Raw genomic sequence first — 12,699 nt, 5'->3', positions numbered from 1 at the left:
AGAATTTTGAATTGCATTTGTTTGAAGACACTGAGGGATTGGTAAGGTGAATGAGTTTGGGAGAAGTATTCATGATGGCCTGGTCTATGTAAAGGTAAGCCAAAGAGGAGGGAGTTGCAGTAGTCAAGGTGAAAGATGACCAGGGAGTGAACAAGGAGTTTTGTGGCATCATTGGTTAGGAAGGGGCATATTTTGGAGATGTTGTGGAGGTTGAGGCAGCAAGTTTTAGACATTGATTGGATGTGGAACCTTGGCATGTGGGGACGGGTTGATAGTTAAGCCATCAGTCTTGACAGAGAAGTCAGGGGAAGGGGCACATGGCAGAGGAAATATTATGAGCTCAGGTTTGGATAGATTGAGTTTGAGAAGGTGGGGGGGGCATCTAGTCTGATATGTCTGTTAGTAAATTAGGGATTTGTGTGGAGTGAGTTGAGGGGTAGAGAGATACATTTGGGTGTCATCAGTTGTAGAAATGATATTGTAATGATATGGGAACCCTGGGGATCTTTGACAGAGAAAGCAAGAGGGGAAGGGGAATTAGAATTGTAAGTGCCGCTGGAGGTGCGATGGGATAGATAGGATGAGAACCAGCATACAGTCATTAAGACCAAATGGGATATACTTTTTTTTTTGAGAAAAGAGTGGTCCACTGTGTCAAAGACAGCAGAGAGATCCAGGAGTAGTAGTACAGAGTAGTGCCCATTGGGTATTGGAGAACGAAGATGCGAGTTAAAGAGTGTAGCATAGAGCCAGAGGTTGACAGTAGCATTTGCGAGGGGACAGGGTCCAGTGAGCAGGTGGTTAGGTGGGCGTTAGAAAAAGTTTGGTACCTTGTCTTAGTAGTAGGGATGAGCTTCGAGTTCGAGTCGAACCCATTTGCGACTCGAACATTGGCTGTTTGACCGTTCGTTGAATTGCAAAACTTATGGGCGGTTTGCTCCAAATTCCAGTGCCGTGTCACAGCACCCATAATTCACTGTGGCATCGCAGTACATTGCTGGCTAATGATTGGCCAAGCATGCACTATGACCCGCATGCTTGGCCAATTTACAGCGCCATCTGTACAGCAAGCCGTACTTGGCCAAAGCCAAGGTGGCTTTGGCCAATTATAGCTCAGGGGGTTTAGTACACGCCCCACACTATATAAGGCCATCTGGAAGTCGACCTTGTGTAGTGTGTTCCGGCGTGCTGATAGAGCGAGAGAGATAGACAGTGTTATTTCATTTCATTTGAGTTAGATAGAGCAAGCAGGAGGCGAGTCAGTTAGCTGCAGGGAGTGTATTGTGTATATATATATATGCATCCTAGGTGTTGTGTGTGTATATATATATATATATATATATATATATATATATATATATATATATATATATATATATATATACACTGTATTCAGTTTAGCTAGATTTGCTCTTGTGTATTGTGTCCTTTGCACAGTGTGCACTTAAAGCTACCCCAATTGCTGGTGTTCTTCTGATCCTATACCACAGGCAGGCATCTGCAGCAATTACAGTTGGTGTACTATGTACTCTGCTCAGTGTGCACTTAAAGCTACCCCAATTGATGGTGTTCATCTGATCCTATACCGCAGGCAGCTGCAGTAATTACAGTGGGTGTACTGTGTACTGTGTACTATGCACAGTGTGCACTTAAAGCTACCCCAATTGATGGTGTTCTTCTGATCCTATACCACAGGCAGCTGCAGTAATTATAGTTGGTGTACTGTGCACTCTGCACAGTGTGCACTTAAAGCTACCCCAATTGCTGGTGTTCTTCTGATTCTATACTGCAGGCAGCTGCAGTAATTACAGTTGGTGTACTGTGTACTATGCACAGTGTGCACTTAAAGCTACACCAATCGTTGGAGTTCTTCTGATCCTATACCACAGGAAGGCAGCTGCAGTAATTACAGTTGGTGCACTGTGTACTCTGCACAGTGTGCACTTAAAGCTACCCCAATTGCTGGTGTTCTTCTGAACCTATATCACAGGCAGGCAGCTGCAGTAATTACAGTTGGTGTACTGTGTACTCTGCACAGTCTGCATTTAAAGCTACCCTAATTGCTGGTGTTCTTCTGATCCTTTACCACAGGCAGGCAGCTGCAGCAATTACAGTTGGTGTACTGTGTACTCTGCACAGTGTGCACTTAAAGCTACTCCAATTGCTGGTGTTCTTTGATCCTATACCACAGGCAGGCAGCTGCAGTAATTACAGTTGGTGTACTGTGTACTCTGCACAGTGTGCACTTAAAGCTACACCAATTTCTGGTGTTGTTCTGATCCTATACTACAGGCAGGCAGCTGCAGTCATTACAGTTGGTGTACTGTGTACTCTGCACAATGTGCACCTAAAGCTACCCCAATTACTGGTGTTCTTCTGATCCTATACCACAGGCAGGCAGCTGCAGTTATTACAGTTGGTGTACTATGGTGTACTATGTACCATGTCCTCTTCACAGTGTGCACATAAAGCTACCTGAAGACAATTGCTGGTGTTCTTATACTAATAATACTACAGGCAGGCAGTTGGTTCTGCTAGCTGCAGTATATACATCCCAGATTTGTGCAGCTACATCTCCCTGCAGGCCATTAGTTTGTTTGGAAGGCCAATAGGGAGAAGCAGACAGTCATAAGCCAATAAAAGAGGGCAAGCAGGCTCTGTGTCTAGAGGCAACAGCGCTGGTCGTTGACACAGTGCATCCTCATCAGTACATGGCCATGGGACACGCTTGTCCTTTTTTCTGGCAGCTGACCGTGTTTTTTGGCAGCTGGCTGAAAGAAGGATATAGATGACTGCCCAACAATTAGCAATTGCACCCCAATATTCTGTTTTCACAAGTGGAATTTAAATTACATATGCAATTATACTGCATGGCATACAGCTGTCAGCTGTATACAGAGCTTTTACCTGGCACAGGCATTATTCTCTGTACCTGGCTCATCATCCCCCTTTTCAGCCCAGCTATGAGCAAGAGATAAGTGATATACAGTATTTCACAAAAGTGAGTACACCCCTCACATTTTGCAAATATTTTATTGACAGTGACAACACTGAAGAAATTACACTTTGCTACAATGTAAAGTAGTGAGTGCACAGCTTGTATAACAGTGTACATTTGCTGTCCCCTCACAATAACTCAACACAGCCATTAATGTCTAAACCACTGGCAACAAAAGTGAGTACACCCCTATGTGAAAATGTCCAAACTGGGCCCAAGGTGTCAATATTTTGTGTGGCCACCATTTTGTTTCCAGCACTGCCTTCACCCTCTTGGGCATGGAGTTCATCAAAGCTTCACAGGTTGCCACTGGAGTCCTCTTCCACTCCTCCATGATGACATCACAGAGCTGGTGGATGTTAGAGACCTTGAGCTCCTCCACCTTCCATTTGAGGATAATAATAGGATATAGGTCTGGAGACATACTTGGCCAGTCCATCACCTTTTCCCTCAGCTTCTTTACCAAGGCAGTGGTAATCTTAAAAGTGTGTTTGGGGTCGTTATCATGTTGGAATACTGCCCTGCGGCCCAGTCTCTGTACGGGGATGATCATGCTCTTCTTCAGTATGTCACAGTACATGTTGGCATTCATGGTTCCCTCAATGAGCTGTAGCTCCCCAGTTCTGGCAGCACTCAGGCAGCCCCAAACCATGACACTCCCACCACCATGCTTGACTGGAGGCAAGACACACTTGTCTTTATACTCCTCACCTGGTTGCCGCCACACGCGTTTGACACCATCTGAAGCAAATACGTTTATCTTGGTCTCATCAGACCACAGGACATGGTTCCAGTAATCCACGTCCTTAGTCTGCTTGTCTTCAGCAAAATGTTTGCTGGCTTTATTGTGCATAATCTTTAGAAGAGGCTTCCTTCTGATGTGACAACCATGTAGACCAATTTGATGCAGTGTGTGGCGTATGGTCTGAGTACTGACAAGTTGACCCCCCACCCCTTCGAGTTTTGCAGCAATGCTGGCAGCACTCATACATCTATGCACCCAACTTCTTTGGTCGACTATAGCGAGGCCTGTTATGAGTGCATCCTGTCCTGTTAAACCACTGTGGGATCTTGGCAATCTTCTTAAAGCCTATGCCATCTATGTAGAGCAGCAATTCTTTTTTTCAGATCCTCAGAGAGTTCTTTGCCATGAGGTACCATGTTGAACTTCCAGTGACCAGTATGAGACAGTGAGAGTGATAACACCAAATTTAACACACCTCCTCCCCATTCACACTTGAGACCTTGTAACACTAACATGCCCCATGACGCTAGGGAGGGAAAATGGCTAATTGGGCCCAATTTGGATACTTTCACTTAGGGGTGTACTCACTTTTATTGCCAGTGGTTTAAACATTAATGGCTGTGTGTTAAGTTATTTTGGGGGACATCCCATTTACACTGTTATACAAGCTGTACACTCACTACTTTACATTGTAGCAAAGTGGCATTTCTTCAGTGTTGCCACATGTAAAATATAATAAAATATGTACAAAAATGTGAGGGGTGTACTCACTTTTGTGAAATACTGTAAGTGATTTCCAAGGAGGTTATTTGATAAGGTCTCAGACAGATTGTTGGCTCTTTCTCCTTAATAAGCTAAAGCTAGCAAACAGTGTTTTATGAAAGAAATAAAAGATAATCCTTATTAGTCATGCATCTCTTTTCTCTCATATAAGTAATGTAGACTCACTGCAGTCTTCTCATTGTGAGGTGTATTGCTGGAGAACTAGGAGTTGGCTTTAAAAGTAAGAAGCAATTCTCTGAGGCATTAGGAGACTCAAGCCTAAGGCACCTGCCAAAGCTGGCTTGCTTTCAAAATTCAAGAAGCTGGCTTGCTTTCTTCCTGTTCTGTTTCTGATATTCCTGGGCATAGTTTCAGAAGCTCATAAGTACAAAGCTTTATATAGAATAAAGCACAAACTTTTCAGCAAACTATTGAAAAAAAATCAAGCTAAACTATCTGCTTCTAATGATGGTGCTAATAATAATAAACTTTTCTATGTGATAGCATTGTTGAAAATTGAAGAACGTTAAAGGTTTGGTCCACCCAAGTCTAGTATTGGTGAGCTCTTGCGGAATGAATCAACCCCGGGTTTTCTGTCATTTTTTTTTATAGCAATACGTTTTCCCCTGTCCATCCTCTGACATGACATCTTAATTACAATAGTAGCAGGGGTCTCATCTTCCCCTCCCATAATATGAAACAAAAAAATCCACATTTAGCAACAATAAAATTAAGGTGTTAATTCACATTAATTCACTCAAGAGGTATTGGTTGACAAAGACATAAAATATGAATTTTCACATTTGATGCAAACCTTTGATTTGAAATGGCACCGAACTCATGTCATGTGAGCCATAGAAAAATGTTCAAGCTAAAGCGGGACTTATTTTTGGACCAATGGTAGATAACTTTTCCCCAGAAACTAATGTAGATTTAATGCAGGAGATTTTGTTAAATGGTAGTGGCGCAGCTCCCAGTGTAACACATAAATCTACAAAAAGCTGGAATGGGTAAATGTTGGATTTAGGGAGATGTTTATATTGTTATTTATGTTAAATTAATTTTTATTTGGGTTGTTATCAAAAGTTAACAAACATTAAGTTGACAATCTATAGAGATGAAAAATCCTGAAATGTAGATAAGCAAGATAATGGATAACACATGTATAGGATCTGGTATAATTTAGCATATACCTAGTAGCACAAGCCATGTCAAAGAACTAACAGATCTAGAAGAACATCAGTATTTGCCAAGCCTTCTTAAGCATGGGCAGTTAACAAAGGTAACGTAAATAAGAAAAGGAATACTAACAGGTGTGAAAAATAATAAAGTATTAAGTATATGGTGTAAAATATAAGCAGGAGCTCCATAGGAAAGCTAACTTGTTATGTATTACAATAGGAATGGTTGAGCCAATTATCTCATAAGCTGAAATGTATGTAGTCAAGAAGTCATTTTTCATTGCAAGTACTCTTTCATAAGAACAATACAAATGACACATTATCAATAATATTACTAAACAATAAGATAGCAGAAGAATTCTAGATGGGAATCTCATTGCTAGTAAGGTGTAACAATGCTAATTCAGCCAAAGGTTTTAAGGGTGAATGCGTTAAATAAGGAAAAAGTACAAATATATCTCATGGGGGGTTCGTAGAAGAGATATAATGTCAAGTTCATGTGAAAGGACAGGTGTATTCGATTATGCTGCAGTAAGTGTGCAACTTGGATATATGAATACAAATCCTGGTACATGGTAGGTGCTTTGGACTTCAATTAAGGGATTCAAGACATGATTCAAAAATAGGTCCTGTAAGAGATGTATGCACAGATCCGTCCATTTATGGACGTGTAGAGAAGGGATAAACATATTCAAGACATCTATTGGTAGTGGAATAGACTGATAGGTTCCTGATGCACTTTTTACAGGATTATTTAAAGGATTATTATGCTAAAGATTTGGTTATATTTCAGGGATCTACAAACTATGGCCCTCCAGCTGTTGCGGAAATACACTTACCATGAGGTATTGTAAAATGCTGACATTGACAGACAAGACTAGGCATGATGGGAATTGTAGTTCCTGAACAACTGGAGGGCCATCGTTTGGAGACCCCTGATTTAAGAGATTATTAAAAAAGAGCCAATCTGCTGTCTGTCTAAATCCTACCATTGTAGGGTTTGGCCACACATATGGACCTGGTTCTCCTTGAACCAGGTATAGTTCAGTGAGCTCATGACCCATCCTATCAATAGTTAATTAAGCAACACTGTAATGTTAATCCATCTATCTTAACCAACTGTTATACATTACCTCCTGTGGTTTGATTTAATCGTGCTTGTTGTCTCATTTGATAAGCTTCAAAGTCAAATGCTTGACCTTCTTCATTACCATTATCATCTTCAATCCCATCAACAACTCTGTTAAATTGAAAATATAGTTACTGTTTAATACCTTAAAGTAAAATTTGAACCTGCAGGGCATAATCCAACATGATTTAAATAATATATATATATATATATAATAGGTATGGTGATTGCTGTTGTATTAGTGTGCTTGTACTGAAAAAATAACTCAATACTGAGTCTGATGCATTTTTGTACACATATAGTTATTTTTGTTCACCACTGAAATAGTGTTTTAATATTTCAATATTTCAATATTCTTTATTTGTTTCATATAAAGATTTAGCATTTACATGTGAAATGTTGTCAGATGTTCCAACTGGAGCACAGGTAAAAAATTGTGGAAAATAACAGTCATTGCAGTGTGAAATTCAATACAGATCAGTAAACATATGCCTCCATACGGAGGTATTGATATAGGTGGCTCCAGAGGAGGGGAGGGGGTTTGGATGGGAAGGAGAGGGGATAAGGATAGGAAGGGGAGGAAGGGGAGGAAGGGGAGGAAGGGGAGGGAGGGAAGGGAGCATCAGCAAACCAATCAAATGAACTAGTGGTTTACAAGAAACATTATATTTGCACAGTGCAGCTAGGATGTGATAACCATGAAGACCACTGAAAAAGGCATTTATCTATGCATATGTTTTTTTTTTAGCTACTAGTCTCTCCATCTCACATTGAAGATTAACCACTTCAATACAGGGCACTTAAACACCTTCCTGCCCAGACCAATTTTGAGCTTTCAGCGCTGTCGCACTTTGAATGACAATTGCGCGGTCATGCTACACTGTACCCAAATGAAATTTTTATCATTTTTTTCCCACAAATAGAGCTTTCTTTTGGTGGTATTTGATCACCTCTACGGTTTTTATTTTTTGCGCTACAAATAAAAAAATACCGAAAATTTTGAAAAAAAAAATGTTTTTTTTTGTTTCAGTTTCAAAACTTTGTAAATAAGTAAGTTTTCTCCTTCACTGATGGGCACTGATGGGGCTACACTGATGGGCACTGATAAGGTGGCACTGATGGGCACCAATGTGGCACCAATGAAGTGGCACTGATAGGCGGCACTGATGGGCGACACGGATGGGCGACACGGATGGGCGACACGGACGGACACTGATAGGTGGCACAAATTGGCACTGATAGCTGGCACGGATGGGCGGCACGGATGGGCGGCACGGATGGGCATGGATAGGCGGCACAGGTGGGCATGGATAGGCGGCACAGGTGGGCATGGATAGGCGGCACAGGTGGGCATAGATAGGCGGCACAGGTGGGCATGGATAGGCGGCACAGGTGGGCACTCATAGGCGGCACAGGTGGGCACTCAGGCGGCACAGGTGGGCACTCAGGCGGCACAGGTGGGCACTCATAGGCGGCACAGGTGGGCACTCATAGGCGGCATCGGTGTTATAGTAATGGATGTCAATCAGTGCCAAACAATAATGCATGCCAATCAGTGATGCCCATTGTGGCCACTGATTGGCATCCATTATGGGCACTGATTGGCACCCATTGTGCTGACTGGCACCCTGGTGGTCTAGGGAGGATTATGGATTTTTATTACCTTTTCCCTGGTGGTCTAGTGGTGTCCCTGGTGGTCCAGTGTGGGCATCCTCGGGGGGGCTGTGCTGATAATCGATCAGCACAGACCCCCCCTGTCAGAGGAGCAGCCGATCGGCTCTCCTCTACTCGCGTCTGACAGACGCGAGTGAGGGAAAGCCGATCACCGGCTCTTCCCATTTACACTGTGATCAGCCGTGATTGGACACGGCTGATCACATGGTAAAGAGTCTCCGTCGGAGACTCTTTACCGAGATCGTAGTTGCCGGGTGTCAGACTGACACCCCGCAACAACGATCGCCGCGATGCGCGCCCCCGGGGGCGCGCAGTGGCTCATAATCCTAATCACGTCATATGACGTCCGGTTAGGATTATGAAACCACTTTGCCGCCGTCAATTTGTAATAGGGCGGGCGGCAAGTGGTTAAGGTCTGTAAGCTTTTTAAAGTCTAGTGATAGTCAGCTTTGCTGCAAGTAGGAGATTTATTATTACTACCCGTGATCTGGGAGAAAATGTTTCTATCCCAGGTGGAGTAGAGATACCAACGGGTTGGCTATTGAGGGGATGTGCGATTGTTTAAATATTTTAATGTTTATTAATTTTTGAAAAATTATGAAGAACAATAAAACACAATATAATAATAAAGGCATCCAGATATTTCAAATAACTTCTACAATATGCCATACATTGTATACCAAAACAATTAACAACTTGTTGTTGCCACACCTGGATTAAAGTGATTCTAAACCTTCAAAAAAGTTTTTGTTTTAATCATAAACTTGCCATACTTACCTGCTCTTCCCCTATAAGAAGCCACTTCCCAAGCCAATAGACACAGGGAGCGTGGCTCAGCCATGCCCCCTACTCCCTCGTCACAGGATTTAATTGACAGCCACAGGAGCCAATGGCTTCCACTACTGCCTCTCTGTCCTGTGAGGAGAGAGACAGAGAACAGAGAAAGCTGCTCTCTGACACAGCACTGGATCAAGATCTGTCTCAAAAAAGTATTTAGTGGACCTGGCGGAATCCTGTTCACAGAAAGTTTTTTACCTTAAAGCAAAAATGCATTAGGGTAAAAAAACCTTCAGCCTTTTGAGTCAATTTAACCACTTGCCGACCGGTGCATGCCGATGTACCTCGGCAGAATGGCAAAGGCAAATGGGCGTACAGGTACGTCCCTTTAAATTTGGTGCCATGCCATCACGTGTGTGCCATCGGGACCTCCATGAGTCTGATCACGGGTCCCGTGGGCCTGATCACCATGGGGATACCCGCGATCATCGCACGGGGAGGAAGAACAGGGAGATGCTAATGTAAACAAGCATCTCCCGTTCTGCCTAGTGACAGTGCCACTGATCTTTGCTCCCTGTGATCGGAGCAGAGATTGGTGATGTGTCATACACAGCCCTGCCCCCCACAGTTAGTAACACTCCCCAGGGCTCACTTTCACTGTCACCTAGTGGTTAACTTCTTCACTGCCAGTGTCATTTATACAGTAATCAGTGCATTTGTATAGCACTGATTGCTGTATGAATGAAAATGGTCCCAAAAATGTGTAAAAAATGTCTGATGTGTCCACCATAATATCGCAGTCATGATAAAAATGGCTGATCGCCGCCATTACTTAAAAAAAAATATTAATAAAAATGCCATTTTGTAGACGCTATAAATTTTGCGCAAACCAATCAATAAACGCTTATTGTAATTTTTTTCAACCAAGAATATGTAGAAGAATATCGGCCTAAACTGAGGAAATTTTTTTATATATTCTTATGGGATATTTATTATAGCAAAATGTAAAAAATAATGAGTTTTTTTTAAATTTACGATTTTTTGTGTTTATAGCGCAAAAAAATAAAAACCACAGGGGTGATCAAATACCACCAAAAGAAAGCTCTAATTGTGGGAAAACGAGGACATTAATTGTGTTTGGGAGCCACGTCGCATGACCACGCAATTGTCAGGTAAAATGACGCAGTGCCGAATCGCAAAAAAGTGCTCTAGTCTTTGGCCTGCAAAAATGTTCTGGGGCTTAAGTGGTTAAGAAACCCATACAATAATTCAATAATTGTGTCTTTTTAACCAAACTTAGAAACATACAATAATGACAATAGAAAAATACTAAGTGATCCATTAAGTCTGCCCCTTTTATAAAAAAAATTAAAAATAAGAAAAAAATAATAATAATATATATATATATATATATATATATATATATATATATATAAATTAACCTTGTTCAGAGTATAGACCTATATTTATCCCAAACATATTTAAATTAATGCACTACTGCTGCTGAATGACTCATGAATCTGCTAACAGCCTGCTCTAAGTATGCACTACTCCTCCGGGAAAATAACCGTTCACATAAACTGTAAGATCTCATTCCAGGGCTGCTGCTAGCTTAGAAATGAGGCTGCAGATGCTTGATAAGGAAAGCATGGTACTTAGCTTACAGGTATTAGGTAAAAGGAAAAGTGTCATCTTGCCTGGTAAGAATCATATCTCCTGCAGCTTTACATCGGTTTATGGACCCAGCTACTGCCCTTTAGTTTTAGATACAGCTCAGAATTACAGAAAACTGTCTCGGAAAAAAAAAAAGTTCAGAAAGCATATTTGATGATTACTAACAGTTTTTCATCAAAACACTGTTAGTAGTCCATGAGTTTACAATGAAAATGCTGCTGATAGGAAAGAGTAAAATGAAGTGTATACAAAAACCTACACCTAAACAACCTACAGATGACTGGACAGAGAAAGATCAAAAAGTACTATTTCATAGAGCTAAAATTATGATTAAATTGTACACATACACCAGGGATAAACAGAAGAATAAAAGTGGGAGGGGCTACAGAAAGTACACAAGAGATATTAACCCCCCACCAAAAAAATGAAATATATTGTAACCTACCAATCACTAAATATGATGGCTGCATCTTTTTTCCATTTTCCCTCTGCTTTCACCTGATGATCTGGCTGTACAGAGTCCCCACTCTAGATGAATGAGCACAGGGAGGGGGTCACCTTTGGACAGCAGCATCCTCAGCCTGGGGGGAGGAGTGTGTTTATTTTACTAGCAGAACTGGCAGGGTTTTTAATGCAGAAGAGACATTCTTTGTCTCTTTTGCACTAAAGCTACTTACCTGCCTGTCTGCCGCACATTCTTAGGAATGATGTAGTCTCGGCCTGACCAATGACAGAAGCTGGCAATCGAGACCTGGAAGCCAGCCACCTGAAGATGTCAGTGGCCGGTGGGGACTTCTGGGACAACACATCACTGGATTGAAGGTGAGTATATGCTTTAAAGGCAAACTTCAGCTCACACCACAGTTACACAATCCAAACAAATTGAAGCAAAACTTCAGCTTGCACTGCAGTTACACAGCTTTTTTTCCTGTTTGGGATACCTGTCAGTGGTAAATGGTTTGTCTCAACTTTTTAACTGCAGAAGAGCTTGCTCTGTTGAAAAACAAAAGACTTTCTGACCAGGTCACCAGATGAAAATAAAGGAAATAAAGCCTAAAATCAATACTAATGCAACCATCACATCTAATGTAGCAGGGGCCCCGACCCCTAGAGGTCTAATGGTGACCTCCATCCTTCTTTGTAGAGTGGGTTACTAGGCATAGTTGGCTTACTTATCTTGCAGTATTCCACTGTAGAGCTTCACTCACTGAGCTCTCTCGCTAGACTTCCAGATCCCAGTCTTACCTGGATCCCCTGAGCTCTTCCACAGCTATCCTACTGTATACTCTCCAAGCGTCATCCCTGCTATCCTGTTGGGTTCCTGGTTTGGCACTTGCTGATGCTTTCCCACTTCTTTCCCACTACGCTGTTTCTCCTGCTCCTGGATAGGCCTCAGGAAGCCTAGCAGCCAGATGTCCCCGGGATAGGCCTCAGGCTTCTGGCCTAGCACCCTGGGGCGACATAACACACGTCCACTCAGACAGCCATCCAGGTGGCACAGAACCATGATCACCTGACTCCACCGAATTAAATAGGCTCTCCCAGCAGGCCAAGGGGCTTAAAGAAACCCTTGACTACACCTCATCCATTCATAATCTGCCCTTGCTATGCTCTTGTCTATCTAATGCCACCAGCCACAATGCCAACTAGTGACAGAAGAGAGAAGTGCAGCAATTCCAGAGTTAGGGGGAAATCAGTGGACCTTTTTACAATTAGCCAGGACAATTAATACCTGGCAAACTAAATAGGTTAACAACCC

At 42.2% G+C, this 12,699-nt stretch overlaps 1 protein-coding gene across 4 annotated transcripts in view; it reads right to left on the bottom strand.

Moving 5' to 3' along the window:
* The window catches only part of KCNH8 (potassium voltage-gated channel subfamily H member 8), a 780,884-nt gene that overhangs the window by 44,805 nt on the left and 723,380 nt on the right, over positions 1-12,699 (bottom strand). For all 4 annotated transcript variants that reach the window (XM_077491398.1, XM_077491400.1, XM_077491399.1 and 1 more), the window contains one exon: positions 6,820-6,926. In XM_077491398.1, coding sequence (XP_077347524.1) covers positions 6,820-6,926 — 107 coding nt within the window. The remainder of the gene's footprint in view (positions 1-6,819; positions 6,927-12,699) is intronic.

This window comes from Lithobates pipiens, unplaced genomic scaffold (assembly GCF_037356315.1).
Source record: "Lithobates pipiens isolate NorthernLeopardFrog02 unplaced genomic scaffold, aLitPip1_a1.2 Scaffold_19, whole genome shotgun sequence".
NCBI lineage: Eukaryota > Metazoa > Chordata > Amphibia > Anura > Ranidae > Lithobates > Lithobates pipiens.
This window is presented reverse-complemented; position numbering and strand designations above follow the sequence as displayed.